We start from the raw sequence: 24,323 nt of genomic DNA on the forward strand, positions 1-24,323 counted from the left end.
CATGGCACCAGGTGTAACACTTCCCAATTTGAAGCTATACTACAAAGCCACTGTGATAAAAACAGCATGGTACTGGCAAAGAAATAGGCCTGAGGATCAGTGGAACAGACTGGAAGACACAAAAACAAATGCAGATGTACTCAGCTACCTCATCTTTGACAAAGGAGCTCACCATCCTCAGTGGAGGAAAGATAGCCTCTTTAATAAATGGTGTTGGAAAAACTGGATGTCAACCTGCCACAGATTAAAATTAGACCCTTATCTTTCGCCATGCACTAAATTAAAATCCAAATGGATTAAAGATCTAAATATTAAAACAGAAACATTAAACTTGCTGGAAAGTAAGTTAGGCAGAACTCTGGAAGACATTGGTATAGGAAAAGACTTTATGAACAAATCCTCAGTAGCACGGGAACTAGCAGAAAGAATCAACAACTGGGATCTCATCTTACTAAAAAGCTTCTGTACTTCAAAAGAAACCATTAGCAGAACTAAGAGACAATCTACAATGTGGGAAAAAATTTTTACCAGCTGTACCTCAGACAAAGGACTATTATCAAGGATATATAAAGAACTCAAAACAATCAGTCCCCCCAAATATAAAGACCCGATCCAAAAATGGGCATCCGAAATGAACAGACATTTCTCATACAAAGAAGTGAAAGCAGCAAGAAAATATATGAAAAAATGTTCCACATCACTGGTCATTCGAGAGATGCAGATGAAAACAACACTGAGATTCCACCTCACCCCACAAAGAATGGCTGCTATCAAGAAATCACACAATAACAAATGTTGGCGGGGTTGTGGGGAGAAAGGAACCCTCCTCCATTGTTGGTGGGAGTGCAGACTAGTGCAACCACTATGGAAATCAATATGGAGATACCTCAAAGAGCTTGGACTGGAGGTTCCATTTGACCCAGCCATCCCTCTGTTGGGTATCTTTCCAAGAGAACTAAAAGAATCATATCACAGAGAAGTATGTGCACCCATGTTTATAGCGGCACAGTTTGTAATAGCTAAATCTTGGAAACAACCTATTTGCCCATCCGTTGGAAACTGGATAAAGAAGTTGTGGTTTTTCTATAAAATGGAATATTACTCAGCCATAAAGAGCGAGAGAATAGATTCATTCATAGGAAAATGGATACATATTGAAGATATACTCCTAAGTGAAATAAATAAGTCCCACATGTGTAAATACCAAATAGTTTCCCTGGTGTGAATATTCTGCAACAATGCATAAGATTCTAATAAGATTACTGACATTTAGAAATGGGAGGAAAGGAGTTAAAGGTGTAGGGAAGGTGTGATACGTAGGGGAAGAACAAAAAGGGAAAAGAAAAAAATGTGAGAGAATGAAAAGATGAAAATAAAGTGTTTGTAGATGGGGAGGGGAGGAGGGGGTGAAGGGAGGGCAGAGGTAAGGGGAAAAAAATGAGAATCAAGACTTGCCATGTAAAGGTACATGATCCCAACAATGAATGTAACTGTACTGTATCCCTAAATGTACCAATAAACTCAATTAAAAAAAAATTGTGACATGGAACAGTATTACCCAGAAAGTAACTCTTAAAATCATGCTTCCAGTATCTACCAGAAGTTTAACATAGTGGAATCTTTCTTAAAGTTCACACTAGTAGATACTACTCTATCTAACCATGGATTAGGCCAGATAGTAGAGGGCTAAAGAAGTGGACTAATGTTCTTGCCAACATGGGTCTTGTTTTCACTGACCCATGTTTTGATGTAATGCCATTTGTCTCAGAGAAGGTCTTTTCCTTGGATCTTAACTTGCAAAACATGGAGGTTCAGGTGACAGAATTTTGATCTCCACAGAATATTTGACAATGTCCCAAACAGTATCAGTTACTGTAGCTCGAGGAGTGCTTCTGTCACTTAGTATGTAGAGACTAAGGATGCTACTTAACATCCTACAATGTACAGGGTATCACTCCCTCTGGCAGACAATGACCCAGTCAAGTGTTGATAGTGCCAGGCTTATGAAAGTATAGTCTGCTGCAAGGGTGTCATTGGTAGTATTCTCAAGGATTCTTTTGAAGAAGTTATTTTTCCTAATTAGTTTTCAGAAATAGTTGCACTTCTGAGGAGAAATTGTTTTGTCTTAGTCTTAGACACAAACATAGTGCCTTGAAGAAATGATCAAATTTTCCATTTTACAATGTCTGTGAGAAAACTTAGTCAAAAGTTTTATTCAATTTTAGCAAACACACATATTTCAATTTGCATTGGCCTCATTTCTGGCCATTAAATTTTATGTTTTATTATTAATTTCTTTGACTTTCTCAGATATTTGTAATTTATAGTATTTTATTATTTTTGTAAGATTCTGGAATCTGTCTTAAATCATATTTAAAAAAAATTCTAGGGGTATAAATGAGTAAATATATGAAATAAAATAAACTACTTCTGGCGCATGAGCAAGGCTTACTAAAAAGTAAATACACAGTGAAAACTACTATTCATAACCTAAGAAAATAAGAATAAATTCTTAGGTTAAGGACTTGATATTGATTTGAGTCTTAAAGAAACAAAAACAATGAAAGCTACATGTCATGTAAATTTTAAAGTCCTGATGTTTAACTTATTCAAAAACTTATGCACCTAGTATAGTTACTGGCAATATATATACATTTTTATTGACTAAATGAAAGAATTAATCTGTGCCCATTTGAATTCTTTTCAAAAATTTCTAGGTCTAAGAAAGTCTTTTTTGACTAAATGTGACTTCTTGTTGCTTGTTAGAGGTTTTGCTTGACTAATCTGTGAAGGAGTCTGGAATTTGCAAAGTTACTATCTTGTGTTAAGAAGATCTATGCTTCTACAACAATTAAATATATTCATTCATGTTGAAGGAATTTAGCCAGACAATAGAGAGAGAAAAATGCATGATAAGCAGTGTGCTTTTGCATAGTACTGCCTTTGCTTTATATTCTAAGGAAGTCATACACAATCTTCTCCAAAATTCCTTCAGTAAGAGCATTACAATAGTCTTCTGTTTCAAAGTTATTGTAATAGCTTTATAATCCAAAGATAAAAGACTATAAATTTGTGTGGAATTTGGTCATTCATTATGAAATTAAAAAACCTACTCACTATACAATAGATGTTATACTAATTAGAGAACGCATTTATGAAGCCAGAAAGAAAGCACAGCCTTTCCATATATTCTGCTCCACCCTCTCCAAACCTTGAATATTCTAGTAAATAGGCCTCAAACAGGTAATAGAGACAAGAAGCATATTTACAGTGGACCCCAGCATTCTCTAGGTAAATTGTGAAAAACCACAAATTTCAGATATAGTCAGAAAAAATGGTTATAAATGCGTATTTTTATAGTTTAAATCCTAAATAGTCTGTATTTCCTACAGTTATATAAATTAATTTAATAAAATACTGTATTAATAAAGCCTTAGTATGTGCAGAGCATTTTGATGGCACCTTAGGGCTTCAAGAAGAAAAATACTGGAGAATACTCCAAATAGCTACGTACACTACTGCAACTTGTTATGATGCCTGTAATACTAGAGCATCTGCTGGAGATGAATTACAGGGCAGCAGCCAATCAGCAGCAAGGAGAACTGTATAAAGCTCTAGAATTGGCTCCTTGCAAACTTCCTGCCCCTGCCCCCCAAATTGAGGAGGATATTTGTGGTTTCCAAGAAAATGTGAGGGCTTCAAGAATGATTATTAGTTAGGTTCTAAGGAAAAAGCCGAGAAATACTGAGAACAAAATATCTGAACTGTGATTTCATGGGGGTATAAAATATCTTTCTTTCAGTACTATTTGAAAATGCAATAATTCCATAATGTTTTTCTGTAGACGAGATTCTGCTGTCAGTTTCATATTCCATTACTATTATGTTCAAATCTTGGTTTTAACAGTTTGTTTACAGAATTTGAACATTGGAGACTGAACTGGATACTAACTTTGTGTATTATATATGAGATATTTTACACTTTTCCCTTCTCACTCTGGCACTGTGAACATAAAAACACTTCTGGGCTTTCCAAAAATTGTATAGTTATCTCTATTTCTTCCAGAAAATCTTGAAGATTTTCTTCATACACCTTGGAATAGTCCTTGAATTAGAAATTAACTCATTTGACCATCTTTGTGGAAAATGAATAAGAACTGTATATGCCATCCTTGTGCCAGGTAGACACAGTGATAAGTAATATAAATGGATAAACCTAGAGGAAGCTGAAGAAGAGAGCAAAAATCTTTGTCTCTGGCAGTATTATTGTTTTACATGGACTGTCTAATTTAGTGCTAATAATGTGAGTGCTGTTAATATCATTTTGCATCGTGGAAACTGAGAAACTTCTGTCTAGTAGGAAAATAATAACAAATGATTTAAAAATATACATTTGGTAAATGATACGGCAGTGTTTCATGGTGGTGTGGGAACACAGAGGAAAAGATAAGCACTCTGGTTTGGAGAATCAAAGAAGTCATCTACAGTAGGCATTATTCCAATGATAAATTTCTCACTCCAATCCCTGGGACTGTGACAGTAATTTGATATCACAGTGTCTTGCTTTAGATGGCAAAAGTTTTACAGATGTGGTCAGTGCTTCTTATTAGCTTATTTTGAACTAATGGAAAGAGAGCTCATCAGGATGAGCAAAATCTAATCATGCAAGCACTTTAAAAGCATAGAATCCCCCCCCCACATTCTGTAGCAGAATGGAAAGTCAGAGAGATACATGTCAGTTAAGTGCAGCCCTTTTGTCTTTGAAGACATCAGAGGTCACATGACAAAGACTAAAAGTAGCATCTGGGAGCTGCTAATAATGCCTGCTGGCAGCCAGCAAGGAAATGGGGACCTTACACAATCACAGGAAAATACATTTTGCCATGTATCTAAATGAGCTTGGAAGTGGTTTTTCCTGAGACTCCAGAAAAGACATGAGCTAGGCTGATACCTTGACTTAGGCTTATGACCAGGTAAGCAGAGAACCCAATTGGATTTTTGACCTACAGAGATGTACACTAGTAATTGGATGTTTTATTGACACCAAGCTTCTGATAACACATAATGCATTAACAGAAAACTAAGACAGCTTCCCTGATTGCGTGTCAGTCAAGCTAACTGTGTGTTAAATTGGAGCCTGGTAGTAAGGGAGGTTAGGTGAGGCATAGTGTTCCAAGTTAAGAGAGCTTGGCAAAGTCAAGGCAAGATCTTAGATCATGGGACATTCTATGAATTGAAAAGATCGTAATGTTGCTGGGCCATGGAGTATATGTGAGTGTTTGTGGGGGCACGGGATGACACAGGGGAGGCAGAGATACAACTTAAACCTAGAGGAGGCTGAAACAGAGAGGAGCAAAGGCCTGGCCCAAAGAATACTGCAAATCTTGTAGAGAAGTTTGACTATCATAGGGCGATAGCCACGAAGAGGGTGTTGAAATTAGATTTACTTTTAGAATGATTCCCGGCAGTGAGTAGAACAGAGTAAAGAAGAACAGAAGTGCAGGCAGAATATTAGCTAGGAGGATACTGCAGTAATGCTTTCATGAGTTGTTGATACCCAGAACCAGGGGATTGGCTACCACAAACATTTAATCACTAGGTCCTGAAAAAGTAATATTATAATGCTATGTTATCTATAGTTTTAATGTTATGATAAAATTATTATATTATTACGATTAATTTTAGTATGGATATTTGTATTGTTATAAAATGAATTATCATAGTAGTATGATATTAATTTTTCAAGAATCAATAATTAACTGTACAAGAGAATAGAGAGAGGGAAACATTGAAGACAGTTATTAAGTTTCTGTCTTCAGCGACCATATAGAGCCATTTTTAGCAGAGATAAAGCCATTGAGCAGGAGGTATTGGCTGAAGAAGGGAAATGATTAGAAATTCATATTTTGATATTATATGTTGAACTTGAAGATACTATTTTCAGTAAGAAGATGATAGTCACTGTAAGTTGGCTACATGGATCTGGAGTGCAGGAAAATGGTATTTCTTAGAATTCATCAGCATTGTACTAAGTAAGTTAGACTACTCTACAGTAACAAACCCTCCTGTCGGCCCTCCTCACTAATTTCTGTAGTTTAATTTAACAAAAATGCTTCTTCCCATGGGGCCCTCCGGGAACCCAACCTTGTGTCTTGTGTGTTTGTCATCACTAAGGCAGTGGTTCACAGCCCGAAGTGATTTAACAATATTTGGAACAGTTTTGATTGTCACAGTTGGGAGGGGTGCTAAGGTATCTGCTGCACACAAATCAAGGATGTGAAACACATTGCAGCACAGAAAACAGCTCCTCACAGTAAAGAATCATTCGGCACCTACTATCAACAGTTGCAAAGGTTCAAATCCTTGCCTTATCATACTCCTCATGCTGAAGAAGCCAGAACATAGAGAAAAGTGGTTTTTTACTGGTGAAGCCTAGAAGGGGAAATATTGCTTCTTTCCAAGGGAGAGAAGTTTATTGCATAGCTACAGACAGCAAGAAGTTTAATGTACGTCATAATTTAGCAAACTACAGCCCTCAGAACTAGTCCAGCCTCCTGCCTTCTCCTTAAGCAATGACAGATGGAGTTAAGAGACAACCTACAATGTGGGAAAAAAATTTTACCAGCTGCTCCTCAGACAAAGAACTATTGCTTCTTTCCAAGGGAGAGAAGTTTATTGCATAGCTACAGACAGCAAGAAGTTTAATGTACGTCATAATTTAGCAAACTACAGCCCTCAGAACTAGTCCAGCCTCCTGCCTTCTCCTTAAGCAATGACAGATGGAGTTAAGAGACAACCTACAATGTGGGAAAAAAATTTTACCAGCTGCTCCTCAGACAAAGAACTATTATCTAAAATATATAAAGAACTCAAAACAATCAGCCCCCCCAAATATAAAGACCCAATTCAAAAATGGGCATCTGAAATGAACAGGCATTTCTCAGACAAAGAAGTAAAAGGAGCAAGTAAATATATGAAAAAAAAAAGTTCCACATCACTGGTCATTCAAGAGATGCAGATGAAAACAACACTGAGATTCCACCTCACCCCACAAAAAATGGCTGCTATCAAGAAATCACACAATAACAAATGTTGGTGGGGTTGTGGAAAGAAAGGAACCCTTCTCCATTATTGGTGGGAATGCAGAATGGTGCAACCACTATGGAAATCAATATGGAGATACCTCAAAGAGGTGGGACTAGAGGTTCCATTTGACCCAGCCATCCCTCTGCTGGGTATCTTTCAAAAAGAATTAAAAGAATAATATCACAGTGATACACGCACTCCTATGTTTATAGCAGCACAGTTTGCAATAGCTAAAACTTGGAAACAGCCCATTTGCCCATCCGTTGGAAACTGGAAAAAGAAGATGTGATTTTTCTATAAAATGGAATATTACTCAGCCATAAAGAATAAGAAATTAGATTCATTCATCGGAAAATGGATACATTTTGAGGATTTACTCCTAGGTGAAATAAATAAGTCACACATGTGTAAATACCTAATAGTATCTCTGATGTGAATAAACTGTAATAGTACATAAGATCCTAATGGGATAACTGACATTGTGAAATGGGAAGAAAAGGTCTAAAGGTGTAGGGAACGTGGGAAGGGTAAGGGAAAGGAAATAAGGGAAAAGAAAAAAAAATGTGAGAAAATGAAAAGATGGAAATAAAATGTTTGCAGATGGGGAGGGGAGGAGGGAATCAAGGGAGGGCAGTGACAAGGGGAAAAAATGAAAACCAAGACCTGTCATGTAAAAGTATAAGATCCCAATAATGAATTGTAACTGTGCTGTATGCGTAAAATGTACCAAATATACTCAATAAAAATATAAGAAAAAGTTCCACATCACTGGTCATTCAAGAGATGCAGATGAAAACAACACTGAGATTCCACCTCACCCCACAAAGAATGGCTGCTATCAAGAAATCACACAATAACAAATGTTGGCGGGGCTGTGGGGAGAAAGGAACCCTCCTCCATTGTTGGTGGGAGTGCAGACTGGTGTAACTACTTTGTAAATCAATATGGAGATACCTCAAAGAGCTGGGACTAGAGGTTCCATTTGACTTGGCCATCCCTTTGCTGGGTATCTTTACAAAAGATTTAAAAGAAACACATCATAGAGATATATGCGCACCCATGTTTATAGTGGCACAGATTGGATTATCTTAAACTTGGAAACAGCCCATTTGCCCATCAGTTTGAAACTGGATAAAGAAGATGTGATTTTTCTCTAAAATGGAGTGATTCTATATTTAAGCTCATAGCTATTTTTTATTGATAACAAGAACATTGGACTTGGGAGAAAGACTAAACATAAAATTACGTATCATACCTAGTTTCCTTTTCCAGAGATCTTGATTTGAAACAAATAATAAGGAAGTGCAATGTTAATGAAGAATAGATTTGAAATCTTAGACTGGCAAAAATCAGCATGCCCAGGTTTAGATTTTTAAATTCTGTTCTACTTTTCATAGGGGATTATTGATATTTCAAAGTATCTGAAGTGTCTTGGTCTTTTTGAACAACAGTTTTATATCAAGTAGGAAGTAGCTGACATAGTACTTTTAAGTGTAGCATGTCTGTCAACTTGGATATATTACAAAGATTATTTTCTATGACATGATAATTTCTAGTTTTGCACCTTCATTTTCATGTGTGGCAGAAGCGTAATGTTGGTCTGCACTGGATCCATTGGGCGGTCTTGCTCTCTCAGCTTTGTGTGAGGAGGGCTTGAGCAGGATTGGGTATGTAGGTATTGCCTATCTGGGTCTCCAGCTGTTGGAGCTGCATCAACAAAGATGACCATTCTTCTGTGTTGTGTGATGCTGGGGCTGGAAGTCTGAAAACTGTTTTAACACTTTGCCACCTGGATTATAAATAGGTTTTGCCAATGAAAGACACTGTTTGGGAGTGGGAGGGACAAGAAGGAGAAAAGATATTCCAGTATGTTTCCAGTTCCTACTAGCATCTCTCCAGCAGAAGAGAAAGGTTAAGTCTCCAGCCTCCAGCCTCCATTGTATTCTCAGAGACAGGATAGTGTACTCCGGAAGTTCCATAATAACAGTCTTGACCTGCTTTCTCAGAGGTTCATGCAACAGCCATGAGTACGATGGTGCTATCCTACAAGTTCCTGATTCAGCTAACTTTATCTCCTTTCTTCTGTTCCTCTGAGCATTGTAGCTTCTTTTTCAGTTATTAATATTGGAGGGACATGGTGTCTCATCTTTGCTCTTTTAGTTTTCTCATATTCATATGTCTTATTCTCCTTAAAAAGTACTCTTTCTTTGAAATCCTAGTAGGGTTTCTGAGTTCCTATCTGGTCTTTGATTGATAGTTCCTTCAGGTTTCTCCTGTGTGTGCTGTGTCCAGCCTGTGAGGACTCTGTAATCTTGCCATTTATCTGGGCTCTTCCTGAGTCAACTTGACACAACAATTGGAATTTCTTTGTTTTCTGCTTGCACCTACATTGGGCTGGCTTGTTTGTGCCATGACTTCAGGAGTTTTTTATTTTACTTTTTTAACCCATGGAGCTAAGTATCACCTGCATAGTTACCCCACAGACAGGTCCTTTGCTTCAGCACAATGCTGGATTTTTCTACCTTTCTGATATTTTCTTTTGGATGAGGATATAGTTCCTCTCGGTATTAGTCAGATTTCTCTTCACTGAGACACAATTCCTGGCACCCACAATTTAAAAGAAGATAGATTTCATTTGACTTGTGTTTTCTGGAAATTCAGCACATGCTTTGCTGGCTAAGGCAGAAACATCATTGACAAAGCACACAGAAGAGCAAAGATGCTTAGTTCATGTGGCAAGGAAGCAGATCACTGGGACAATGCCAGAGAGGAAAGAACTAGAAAACACATATGGTAACCATGGTCACATTTCTATGATCCAGGAACACGTACTTTTAGGTGTTCCTTAATCCAGTGAAGTTGACTAATCAAGATTAGTTGTCAGATCCTCTGTCATGAGGTTCACATGCTCACCTCATCACCAGAACATGGTCCCATATCTTAGATGCAATACTAGCTAAGCTGTTTAAAATTCTCCATCTCACTCTTCCTTTCCCTAACTGTAGCCTATTTCTGGTCTCCATTGTGTGTGTGTGTGTGTGTGTGTGCACATATGCACATGCGTGTGTATTTATGTGTGTGTGTAGGAAGAAAAGCTCTTGACTGGTAAGATTTTAGTTCACCAGTCTTTCTTAGGGCCTGACTTCTTAAAAATGAAAACTTGTGGAAAAATTTGACTCTTTTGTTACCTGCATTCTTTTGGGTCACATTCCTTTCCTGCAACAATATAGGGAAAATATTTGTTGTTGCAGGAAAGAAGTAGGAATAACCAAAAATGCACAGTTTATCTGTTAGCATACTGACTGAAATGTTTTTTTTTTAATTCTAATAAAGTTCCTTTTCTCTTGATCTCCACCTCTCCCCTTTCCTTTTCACAACCCTCTTTGATTTCCCACCCCCGAGGAGAGAATGATCTCTGCTTAAACAATAATTTGTTCAAATTTTAAATGTTAAAAGCAATGGGTACCACTCCCATAACACCAACACTCCCTTGTTTGTCTCTAAGCACTTCCAGTACACTCACTAGCTGACAATCATCCAGTGAGAAGGAAACTATAGTTATCCTCATTTTATAATAGCTGGAATACTGATGAGGCACACAGGAGTTGAGCAAACCCCCCAGGTGACACAGTAATGAGTGAAAGAGCTACAATTCAAACTTAGGTAGTTTGGCTTCAGCATCCGCACTCAGTCACTGGCCCGAGTTTGATCCCTGGCACCAAAATAAAATAAAATAAAATAAAATGACTCCAAAGAGGCATAAAAAGAAGAAAACATAAGAAAATGAACTGTGTTGCTTTGTTCTCTTCAACAAGGATATTTTAGTGCCATATTTACCTTACAAGTACTAGTAGGTCAAACTCTTATCACTGCCACACTCAGATTAGGATGCCAGTAGGGTTAAAGGACATGTTTTGTCCTGCTCATCAAAGAGGACACAGAAGAAAAAGCAAAAAGGAACTGCAGTGGCGGGAAGATTTATCCCTATGTTAAGGTTCTTATAAAGAAGTCCAGAGAAGAAGTATCTTTAAAGTGCTCTCTGATCTTTACAGGGAAAAAATACAGAATAATTCAGTGGTTTCATCTATTTTTCTACAGCCATCAATCTTAAGCCAAATTGTAACTGTAATGAAATAGTCATGATAGTGATATTTAAGTTGGTTATTGAAACACACTTAAAATAAATGTGTTTATATAGAAAATTGACTCATGCCTTCATGAAGTTTAAAATTTTATGTTGTCTTTATTCTGGGTAAGTATGAAAGCCTTGATCAATTTTTCTCTACAAGTAGTAATCTGAAAAAAACTTTTATATTTCTTTATTTCTTATTATAATACAGAATATCTTGCTTATTTACCTTTCTTTTCTGTAAACTGTGGTAATGGTAATGCTTATAATTTTTTAAATTGAGAGTCATAACTAACTAGTTTTCTTTAAAGTTATGTATTAAATATATGTGCTTGCAATGAATGTATTTTCATGGAAAATTTCCTTATTAAAGTAAAAGTAATTATCGATAAATTACCATGGAAGAAACAATTCAGATGAATTTCACTGAATGTGAAAGAAAATATTACGGTTGGAAGGTCTTTTGACCCATTTTGGACAAAGAACAAACACATATTCATTTATTCATTTATTTAAAAAGTGTTAGGTAACTATTATATACAAGGCAAAAGTCAATATGTTAACAATGCCTATTAGAATATCATAATAAATAATGATACTGATGAGGACCAGTCCATTCATTCCTTTATACTTTAATGGCTGGTTAAGTCAAATGGTGGGGTGGGGGCTCTCCATTTAAGGCTGTTAAAGTGCCCCAGCTTCTGGTAAATATGCACTGTAGTTATAGTTATATTTTTTGTTCTCAAGGCTAATAATAATGACACCCCACTGAGGTACTTAGAACCTGAACTAGTCAAAACTAAGGGCAAAGAAATAAGCTGGTACATGTCAGATACAATTTTTCATCTGATTATTGTTGAAAATTTGATATGGTATATAACTACATTAAGTACCAAGCAGATATGCATATCAAAATGCCATATTAAATACATAAGTATTATCAACAAATGGAGTAAAAGAAAGTTAGTGTGGAAATTTCATTAAGGAAATAGCAGTCCACATTATTTGTATGTAACCTCCTACTACTTAATAAACACAAATATTTATCTTTTTGTTTCATGTATATATTTTACAATATAGGAAATTGGATGCAAGACAGAATCATTTATTTTATGATAAAATTTGGAACTTAAGCAACATCTCAGCTTTGTTTTATTTTTTAAAAATGTAAATCCATAAAAGTAGTAAAATTTAAAAAATGGAACTAACCATGTGAAATCACAATTAATTACTTTCATTTTTCTTTAAGTGCTTCTACTGTATAACTATAAAATTGCTTTATATAGAATTCCTTAATTGTGCATTCCATTAATTGAATTTAATCTTGAAAATTTAGATTTTCATTCCTTATGGTTCTTCTTTTCTGTACAGAATTAAAGCAAAGGGGCTGGGGATTTAGCTCAGTGGTTCGGTGACCTCCCTCACAAGCGCAAGGACCTGAGTTCAATCCCCGGTACCACAAAAAAAACAAACAAACAAAGCTAAAAGATCAAATGATTTTAAGAATTACTGTTCTGTAAAAACATTTTTAGTTATTTCTACATGAAAATGTTTGCCCTATGTCCTCCCAAATAAATATCTAATATTCCTCATGGGTTTATAAAATGGCAGAGATTTTTAAAAGTAATTAAAATATGTTAATGAGAGGATAATATTTTCATGCTAAACCAAGTGTTGGGAGTCCACACATTATTAAAATGATTTTAACATACTTTGACCTATATTTTTATTTGCCTACATAGAAGTTTGAAAATTGTTGATAGTAGAAAAGTTAGTACAATGTCATACCAGTCAAGTTTCTTGTAGTAGACAGATTTCTATGGACCAAACTTTCATTCAATTAGCCCTTGACCTTTGCAACCAGGAGCCTCATGTTTTCAGTGCCTTAACTAAAGTGAAGCTATAAGAACAAGCTTTGAACAAAGGAAGCATCTTAAAAGCAAAAGTCTTCTCTGTTAAATCTGTTTTATTTTCTTTATTGAACACAGACCTGAATGCTTTTGTGCCTCTAACGGTGTAGAACACAGCTATCTATCAGGCAGGTAGAAGAAGCACAAAGGTAGAAAAAGAACGGCTCTCATTTTAACCTCACAATCATCAGCCACAGTGCTTCACAGGGGCCACCTCTATTTCCTTGGTCTCATCGCCCATCTCTGAGAGGTGGGACTTCCCAGAAAGATCATTGTTCCCATTCCCATACATTTGCAGGGAACCCAATGCCATTGTTCCCCATCAAGAGTCTGGCAGTAGCAAAACTACCCCAACCCACTCAATACAGTCTGTTTCCTTAACCTGTTCCATTGGTGATATCAGAAGAACGGAGAAATGAATTCAACTCTCACTCATACAGCGTCTGCTTTCTGAATGTCTACTTAGCTATTGGGTGGATAAATAAACCCACAAGGGGAACATTACAGTCTGAAGGAGAGCTTTCTAGAATTTTAAAATACCACCAAGGCACTGGTACTTAAGTGGATGAGGAGTAACCAAAATTTTTAGAATGGCTGTCAGTTCACAGGATAGCAATTCATGACTGTCCTTTTCAGCTTCCCAAGTATTTATTAATGGATTCATTTTCAGATTGGTCTATATAATGGAAAGAGGCACTATTGAGTTACAGGGAGCTAAGTCAAGAAAGACTGGCACTATGAGCAATTGTGGTAGATTCCAGTTTGTTCATGCTTTCTAATCCCTAACTACAGAGCAGGATAAGAAAGTGCATCAGTCAAACATGAAAAAGCATTTGCTGCCTCTCCAAAGTCCAGAAGTGCTTAAAAACAGTGGTGTATATAATTCGGAACAATAAACTACGTGCACAGAAGGAGTTAATCATAACCTAAAATTAAAAAGTGACAATTTCATCACACGATTACACTGCTGTTTCCCTTTTTTCTTTTTTTTTTTTTTTATGAATTTGTCCTTTTTTTGTTTTATGTTTCATTTCCACTTTTTTTTCAAACGTAGGGTTGGGGGAGGGTAGTTATTTGGTCCACCGAAGATTAGTCACCCTCAATGATATATATATTAGAAAAAATATCAGCAGCAAGACTCTCTGGAAATAGATTCTGTTTGATGTAGCTAGTCTGTCTTTTCTGTTTTTCCCTCTTTCACGGCAGCTTCTGAAGTTTTCCGCAGGGGGGCTTTCTCCGAGGTGGCATGTCCTTGGCCAGAATCTGCCGCTCCACCATTTTTGTGAGAAGTGTGTTTTTCCAAGTAGTTCAGCATCTCACTGAGGACTGTCTGGAAAGTGCTTAGAGCTGCACATATTGCTGGAGTCCCAAAGCCATGAGTGATCAAACTGGAAATGAGAAGAGGTAGAAAAAAACAGGTAAATCTTTTGGAACAATAAATTCCCTCCCCATTTAATCTAGAACATTCAACTGAACACGAGTTTCTTGACTTCCTAAATGTTTTTGAGCATTATGGAAGATACTACATAACTCAAGTACTGACATTAACCATAAGAAGTGTGATGTGGTTTTTTCCATAAAATGGAATACTACTCAGCCATAAAGAATGAGAAATTAGAGTCATTCATAGGAAAGTGGATACATTTTGAGGATGCACTCCTAAGTGAAATAAATAAGTCACACATATGTAAATACCGAATAGTTTCTCTGGTGTGAAAAACTATACTAGTACAGAAGATCCTAAAGGGATAATTAACTATGTGAAATAGGAAGAAAAGGGCTAAAGGTGTAGGGAAAGTGGGAAGGGTAGGGGAAGGGGAATAAGGGAAAAGAAAAAATATGAGAAAATTGAAAAATGGAAATAAAGTGCTTGTAAATGGGGAGGGGAGGAGGGGGTGAAGAAAGGGCAAGGACAAGGGGAAAAAATGAGAACCGAGACCTGTCATGTAAAAGTACAAGATCCCAATAATAAATGTAACTGTACTGTATACCTAGAATGTACCAATAAACTCAATAAAAAGAAAAAAAAGAAGTGTAGGGCCTACAGTAAGTTCCTGAGTTATGAATATTCTAGTCACTACTTTCACAGGTATATTATATAAGACTCACTTGGTCAACTTACAAACAAATCCAAATTATGATCCATTCTCCTGTAACAGAACTCATTAGTAAGCTAGGTATTTATTGTATTTGGAAAATGACTTGTCACTAATAGACTTGATATGCACTGATTATTAGCAAGTCTGAATGTTTAATATATGACTTGATTTTCCATTGCATTAGGAAGTAATTAGAAATGTAACTTCCTATGTGTAGAAATCATCTTGTCTTCAAGAGTATTATATATGCTATTATGGCAATAAACCAAACATGAAGAAATCATACTTGATAAATGCACCTGATAGCTACTGATTTCTCTAACTTCATCTTCTCATAATAGAATTGTTTTTCTGAGCCCATGGGTACCAATTTGAGACTATACTGTCAAGTTTCACTTCCAACTAAGTGTGGACATGACATTAATCTATCACAATAGAACCCAAAGGAAAGTAATGTATGCAATTCTCTCTATTTCTTCTTAAAATATACCCACTATACAGATGAAGATAACCACCTTGATGGCAGACAGAATAATGTGGAAGGAATCTACTCACCTCCAGATTCCTATATGAGAGAGGATAGAATTCTAACTTATCGCATAAGAAATTCTTTGGGCCTTGAAAGCTAACTAATAACTAATAATTTTAACTATAAAATGTAGAAGGGAGTAGGGAGTGGGAAAAAAAGGAATCAAGTATATCATGTGCAGGTGCAAATTCCCCATTTTATGTATATCTAAATTGTACCAGTAAGTGTTTTTGCTTCAGAAAAACACAAAAAATATAGAAATTTTGTGATAATCTCAATGTAGATACTCCTTGCAACCATGGACATATATGTATAACTGTAGCTTCACTCTTCTTGGGAACAGAAAATACACAAGTTTTTCACTAGTATAAATTTTTATGAAGTTATACTTTCAGTCTGCTTTACATAATTTATGTTTTATAATACTATAACAAAAATTATTGCCACAAACTATGCATATAAATGCATATATTATAAATATTTATTATAGGTGTATAATATATTCAACACATGAAGCTTACAAGTTCTAAATTGTCATAGTTACTATAACAGCAGCGGTTTTTAATATTAGCTGCTACTATCTGTTATAATATGTTAACTAATTCTAGTTAATTCTTTTTGGATATATAATCTTTAACAGAAAAACAATTCTAATGTTTAGATATCAAATGCCCCCCAAAAGTCTCATAAGTCTCATGTGCTCAGAGGGGCTTTGAGAAGGCAATTAATGCTGCATATATAATTATAATATTTTCAACCCATTAAATTCATAGCTGAATATTAGGAGGAGCCTAGTTGGAGATAGAAGGTCACTGGAGGCCTTGAAGGGTGTATCTCTCTTTTTTTGTTGGTACTGGGGATGGGATCAAACTCGGGGCTTTGTGCTTGTGAGGCAGGCGGTGGCATCACTGAGTTAAATCCCCAGCCCAAAGGGTATGTCTCTTTACTGCACTCTTTCTCTTCTCCTCTGCTCCTGAGTTGTGAGAAAAAGATCTTTCCTTCACCATGCCTTCCCCCATGATGCTTCTGACTTGGAGCGCACTGACTATGGAATGAAACTTCTGAAACTGAGAGCAAAAATGAACCTCTTCACTTGTAATTTATTAGTGTCAGGTGTTGTGTTCCAGCAACAGGAAGCTACCAGTACAATAACATTTTATTTTGCCATGCTGGAGATTAAATTTGAGGCCTCTGCTATGCTAGGCAAGGTCAATAATGAGATTTTAAAACAATACGAAGAAAGGTTATGGAGTCTAAGGTAGCCTTCTGATATACCTCAAAGAAAGTAATAGTAGGAGCTACCATAAAGATTGTTATTTATGTTAATCCATGCAGAGAACTCAGGCAATGCTAAACCTACACTAAGCGCTTAATAAATGTTAGTGTTGGTTGTAATGTATTCATAGTTACGGATAAAAATTCTTTTACATCCTTTTATTATATTGCCACAGTCTTTTCCTCTGAATATTTTACAAAGCTTGCCCCATGCCTCAGTCATAACTAACACAGATTTTAAAAACTAATTCAATCTTCAATCATTTAATAAACAACAATAGTCGAGGCTTATGCAGTTATTTGCATCAAAATTTGTAATATAAGATATTCTCCAAATTCAGATACATACAAATCTTTTCTGCCTTCCCTTCTACGGTTGAGCAGAAAAATGCATTTCAGCTCTTTTTTTACAATGATACCACTACTAGAGAATAATTCATATGATTTGGGATTGATCAGAGAATTGTTAGAGTAGTGGTAGAAGTAATTGTAATAATATCTACAAAAGAACTGAGTGAAGCCATCCCTTAATGTCTACATGGTTGCCTCTGGACATATACTGCTCCATTTCCCATGTTTTGTTTCTGTTTAGAGTTTCTTGCACTGTAAGAAAAATTTTATTTTCAATCATCTTGCCACATCCTCTTGGTTGTGACTCATCTCTTCATCAGTAGCTGAGAACACAGTATGTGTTTTCATTGTGGATAGATATTGAAATTAATAGCCACTATTTGAATTACAATATAACCGGGCCCTAAATTCTTTGTATGTAGCACATCATAAAGTATTAGCTGTGATACTAAGAAGTAGCTATTGTTGTTTCTGTTTTATAGATGAGGAAAGGAGACCCAACAGATAAAATTAATAATTTACCAATGAGATTGGATATTACTTATTGCCTTTACACTTATGTTTCTCTCAGGATGGAGGATTTACTGTTTTTTGTTTGTTTGTTTTTGTAAACTACATTTCTATTAGCAGTTTTAGCTCATTCTCTGACATCATAATTTTCTGTGGACTCCTTTATAGTCCAGAAAGATGACGATTTTTCTCACTTACTTTCTGGTCTAATGGCAGGAATTTTAAAATTAAGTACAAAGTTGATAGAGCTACATAAATGCCTTCTTTCTCCATGTTATAAAAACAGTTTTTGCTGCACCAAAAGATTCCTCCCAACTGATAGGCTCTCTTGCTTCCAAAAATATGCAACTTACATAAGAAGTCTGAAATTCTGGAAGATTATTATTAACTCACACTCTACCTGACTTTGCATCCAGCCAGTATTTGAGTATTAGTTACCCCCAGGAGGAAACCACCTTTTAAGCAGAAGGGGTGGGGATCAGAGTATGCCATTAATTGGGATAACCAAAGGCTGAAATATGGGAGTTTCTGTTCTCTAGAGTAGTAGGATTTAGTTTTAGGTCTGTGTTCCAAGAATGAAGAAGATGTATAATACAAAAATGGGCCCAATATTTGGGAGCAGGGGAGGGTAGTGCTTTGTTAGCACATAACAAATTTAAATAATAATTAAGATATTTTGCTGCCTTTTCAAAGAATTTAATACTAGCAATAGTATAATTAATGGAGTTGAGACATTTGTTAGGTCTCAAGAAGCTATATTTTTGGATAAGGAAATGCAGGCACAGTTTTCAAAGATGATCTTGGAGAAATTATAAAACATAGAAAACAAAGTAGTGAAATTGAACAGAGTAACGTGCCTTAATAATTAGAAAGAGATGAGTTTTAGAAACTCTGAGTTATTACATTATGTTTAATTAGTCTTCTGACATTTCTATAATGGGATAGTTTTAAAAAATGAACTTACCATGTTTGAATTTACTTTACTTTTATCAAGCTTTACTCACTCATTTCAGTCAGCTGAATTTCAACAAACCCATACAATTGTGTTACTCCCACCATTAAAAGTTTTCTCAGGCGTGCTTTAAATCATTTCATGCCCCTTCTGCACCTTCAGCTCCTGGCAATCACTGCTATATTCCTGTCCTAACTTTCTCCCTAAATATCATATAACTATCAGATTTTTTTCCCCATACTAGAGATCAAACCCCGGGCCTTTTGCATAGTAGGCAAGTGGTCTACCACTGAGCTATGCCCCCAGTCCAGCATAATAATTTTGAGATTCATCCATGTTGCATTTATCAATAGATTATTTCTTTTTATTGCTGACAAAGATTCCATTAAATGGACTCAGCACAATTTGTTCATGCCATGGTTTATTAAAACTTTAGCATTAGCATTTAAAAAATAGAAGTGACCGCTGAAATGTTGCATGGGTTCAGTTGACAGCACAATAAAAGAACTGTGCTGCCTTTTCCTGTGCTTGGTAGCAAACAATATTTGGTAGACAACTTAACTGATGGAACAAAATAAATTATATGAAATTTAAGGGAGATTAATGAAAACATATCCACTTGGGTATAAAGGAAATCAGTGCTGCAGTGTACCAAAGGAGAGGTCTAATTCAAGTGTAATTCACAGGGAGAAAGAATTTAAGAACAGTAAGTATGAACTCAAAAATCAAGAGTCAAAATTTGAGGTTTGGGTGGTAGGTACGCAGACCCAGAAGGTAGGTCTACCCTAATCATATTCTTACTCATCTTCTTTGTCTCCATTTCTATAAGTAGATTCCAGCTCATTGGTTTCATGTTCCTATTACTAATTTCACACTGAGGAATAGAAAGGCTTTGAAAACTAACTGTGAGCAATGCAAACACCTGCTGAGAAAATCGAGACTGCTGTAGTTTATGGCACCTGACGTTAGGGTAAATGTGACTTTAATTTGAAAGTCACAGTCTTAATTTTATTCATGATTTTAAAAACTCCTGTTTGTTTAGACCTCCCTATTGACATTCTCTAAGGCACTCTTCTGCAACATAAATCAAATCTCTTACTGGTTTAGTTCAGGAGGGCAGTGACTCCTGGATACAATTTAACGCCTAAACATTATTGTCTAAGGGTTCACATTTCTGCAACTGAAAGGACCCTACTGGGTAGGGAATCTTTTCTAGGAAGATTATATGTGTGTGAGTGTGTGTCTATGTGCTTGTGAACATGTGCTACTGTTTAAAATATCACTTCATGCCGGGGATTTAGCTCAGCGGTTTGGTGGCCTGCCTTGCAAGCACAAGGACCCGAGTTCAATTCCCAGTACCAAAAATACAAAAACAAAAACAAAAAACAAACAAACAAACAAAAAAATACTTGACACTGGAGATGTAGCTTAGTGGTAAAGCACATGTTTAGCATGCTCAAGGCCCTAGATTTGATCTCCAGAATCTCCAGAACATGAAGTAGCATCCTCTTCTTGATCAATAGATTTGTTCTGAATAGTTCTACTAATACAGCTTTCAACATTTTTGAAGCAAAACTTACCTCAAAAGTTTAAACTGTAATTGCTATCAGCAGTTAATAGTGAAGTTGAGACCCAGAAATAAAAGAAAAGGTAGAATAGAGGGTAGAAGAGATGAAACTATGTTATGAGAAAATACATTATAGTTTGATTAATAAGATGGTAGTTAGAATCCCTTTTCAACTCAGTCTATACTTGGTAAATAATACTTGACAATAATGACCTATTAGGAAACTTATGTATATAATAAAAATTTCATAGGCTTTTTTCACACTTTGCAATCCTTAGTTAAGTGTATTTCATTGCTTATGGTCAAGATCTTACTTATAATTACCTTTGAAATATCCAAAGCTTCAGGATAAGCAGAATATAAACTATTCTAGGATTCTGAATGTATATTTATTAGAGGAACTAAAGCCAATTTACCTCATTTAATCTAAGTAAATATGCTTTACATTTAGCTGTTTTTTTGCTAGCTAAATGTTTTAGGCTATACACATATTGCCCTAATTGTCCTTCAGAAATGCCTTAACTTTATGTTAGTTTATTTGTCTACACTAATTTACGCTAAACTACTAAAAGAGTTTTCTAAAATACAGCATAAAGTAGGCTCCCATAGGATCTTCCTAGAATTCTTTTCATCTTAGCAAGAATTGGGGCTGGTATCTAGTATTTTCCTATCTACCAAGCAAACCTTGATTTAGTATGGACTGAAAAAGTGATGAAAGTTTCATTAGTACTTTTAACTGAAGACTGAGCCACTCAGTTGTGTCTATTAGTTGTGGGTGGATTTCTCTAGCTTTGTTTTGCTGGAAGTAATTGATACTTTAATGCTTCCAAACAGAAATCTCAAAATCAAGGGAAAATAATCTGCTGTGCCTATGTACACAATCACACTAAAAGCTGATTTCATTTTGTGAAATTTCTACCATACCCCTTTTTCCATGCTAAGGATTAAACCTAGGGCTTTCTGGCAAGACAGAAAAACGCTCTACAACTAAATTACAACCCCAGCCCTAAATCTCCGCTTTCTGCCTGGGAAATATTTGACAAGCAAAATTCTGTTCTGCTTCATTTCTTTTGGTGTACATGAAGGTTGAAACAGTAAGCTTAGGCTAATGTTTCTATCATTCTGTTACATTCCATTGCATGGTTTGTTATGTATCTTTTAATATCTAGAGTTTCATGAACAGCACCTGTAACAGCCTCAGCTCTGCTCTTCTGCTTTGGGGAAGCATGCAAGCAACAAGATGTACAGGGAGAAAAGCTACGCTTTCCTTTGTTTTTGGATTATTCAGGTATTCCAGATGGGGGCCAAGTGTAGTCTGAGGCTCAGTGTGCATTTCCCCTTACAGTAGTAGGTGGCCACCAGAGAATGCTTTCTTCCAGTCACAAAAACAGCATTGAGGAAAGGATTCTGGGGAACTGAACAACAGCAAAGGTTTGAAAGTGTCCTCTGCCAAACTTTCCTCTTCTTTAGACCCTTGAGGATAAGGTTTTCCATCTCTCTTTAGCTGAACAACCTCTAAATACCAGCCGTTGAGAGAGACCTCACATGGGAGAAAGTACCCGGGCTTATCCTCTCAGATATGAGTCATACTTATTTTTTGTAGCCTAACTGATTAGAAGAAGCAATAAAAGGGAAACCAGCTGACTGTGCATACTTCCTACATTATTGTATCTTATCTCTTGGCCCCAAGTATTTTATAAATGGATTTTAATTAAGGTATATACTGAAGGTATCTGGTTCCCTGGTGGATGGTGATGAGGAATCATTGAAATCTACTCATTATCAAGCTCTTGACAAAACCCTCAAGGGTTCTATGATTTCCTTAGATGATGATTCTCAATCCTACACACTAAACACACACAAGAAATTACCCAGTAGGCTTATTTTGATGAGTAGGCCTCACTGTAGAGATCCCAATTTAAATATTTTGTGATGGTGTCCAAAGGACCAGTGTTTCTTAAACAGTTCTCATTCATTTTAAATGAAGCCAGGAAGTTGGACATATTCCATTAGGATCAAGAAATAATACCAAATAATATGTCTATTTGAACTTCGTTAGCATTCCCCTAGGAACTTTAGTCCTATGGAATTTTGACATATATTCTGAAACATAGGAATAGCTTTTGTGATCAACTTTTGAAAGCTGGGGTGAAGAGTTCCAGGAGTCTTTGACATGCTAGTACGAACTGTAGCACTTCAAGATAGGTTTAACAGTAAAGTTTTCTTGAATGAAAAACCTTGAAGTCCTGAGATTTAGCTCAGTGATTCTGCTGCCTGCCTCACAATAGCAAGGTTCTGAGTTCAATCCCTGGTACAAAAAAAAAAAAGAAAAAAATTGAAAAACCTTGACCATGAAGCACTAGTACTCTGCAAGTTCCCATTAGGGAAGTATTCTCATGAGTATTCTGTATCTCAGTCAGATTGGGAGATATGTATCCACATACCACTTTAAAGTAATGTTCCTTCTGCTTCTTTCAGGTTCCAAAAGAAAAACAGGTCATTGTGATTCCATTTTTACTTTAATCCAACTCATTAGCGAAGCAGACTAAGGATACAATTATTACATACATGAGGAGAGTCCAGTCAATCATATTCAAGTCAAATTTTGAAGCTGACAATATTTTTGACATCTTCACTATATTTTTTTACAGGTGAGAAAGCAGTTTTCAGTGACACTGATTTTTTTTTTTTTTTTTTTTAGTACTGGGAATTGAAACCTGAGAGTGCTGAGCTATGTCCCCCCAATTCCTACCCCACAGTTTTGAAACAAGGCCCCACCAGGCTGCCCAGATTGGCCTTGAGATTATGATCCTTGAGTTTCAAATTCTGGTAGAATATTTTTCTCATTAACACTCTTTCGATCTTTAGTTTGATGCTATGCAAATTGTGAAGATCCATAGTACTGGCAATTTATTTAATTCTGTAATTTTCTGCTTAATAATAAAGGTGTGGTAAATACTTTAATACAGATTAATAAAAGAACAACCATCCTGATTGCTCTTGTTTACTGAGGAAGTCAAAACTCTTGCATGTTTCATTTTTAGTCTACATTTTTGCTAGCAAGAGTTTTACTTCAAACAAAGCTTGTTTTTATTCATATGCAAATCTTAATGTGTTGATGTTTAGTGAATTAGATCTGACTATTTATAGGATGCTTTTTCTTTGCAACTGGGTGTGACTTTCACTTTTGGAGTTTAGGTTAACTTTTGTTTTTTGTACCGGGGATCAAACTTGGGCCCTTGAACTTTGCGAGCAAGGCAGTGGCAGCAGAACTGGAACCACTGAGCCCAATCCCCGGCCCTAGGTTATGTTTTAAAGTTTAATTTCAGCATTACAAAGAGCCTTGTTTGGTAAACTGGGTTTTTCTTTTCTTCACAATTCAGACCTTGCATTTCCCATATTCTTAAATATAAAGGAAGTAGACCTAGAAGAACATTCTGACGGAGGGGTGATAATTTTTTTGGTACCAGGGATCCAACTAGGGACCTTGTGCTTGCAAGGCAGGAGGTGGCACCACTGAGCTAAATCCCTGGCCCGATGATAATTTTACTTATTCCTTGCTATGTTTAGTTATATAATGTATCCTATGAGGTTTTATTTTCATATTAGAGATTTAATTAAATCTCTTCATTTCTCTTCTGACACTAAAAAAAGTTTTCACAAGATTAATAAAATCAATTGCTTCTGATTTCCCCCCATCACATGTGCACCACTGTCCTAGCCCAAGAAAGTGGAGAAAAAAATGCCACCAGTAATTTATACACACTTTAGGCTCCTTGAAGAAGACGAAAGATGTTCACACAAAAACAAGGGCAGATTCCTCTTTTCAGCGAGCTGCCAAGAACACAGCACTCAGAAAATGCCAGTTGAGTTGACTGGAATGCCTGCTGTGTGGGGGTCACTAAAGAAATGAAGA

General features: G+C 36.1%; 1 protein-coding gene across 2 annotated transcripts in view; it reads right to left on the bottom strand.

The window, feature by feature from the left end:
- Positions 1-14,103: 14,103 nt before the first annotated feature.
- Tfap2d (transcription factor AP-2 delta) overlaps positions 14,104-24,323 on the bottom strand; it is a 52,100-nt gene continuing 41,880 nt past the window's right edge. For both annotated transcript variants that reach the window (XM_010631105.2, XM_033763189.1), the window contains one exon: positions 14,104-14,512. In XM_010631105.2, the coding sequence (XP_010629407.1) occupies positions 14,293-14,512 (220 nt within the window). In that variant the 3' untranslated portion in view covers positions 14,104-14,292. The remainder of the gene's footprint in view (positions 14,513-24,323) is intronic.

The sequence above is a fragment of the Fukomys damarensis genome, unplaced genomic scaffold (genome assembly GCF_012274545.1).
Source record: "Fukomys damarensis isolate Sample0158 unplaced genomic scaffold, DMR_v1.0_HiC HiC_scaffold_14, whole genome shotgun sequence".
NCBI classification, from domain to species: Eukaryota; Metazoa; Chordata; class Mammalia; order Rodentia; family Bathyergidae; genus Fukomys; species Fukomys damarensis.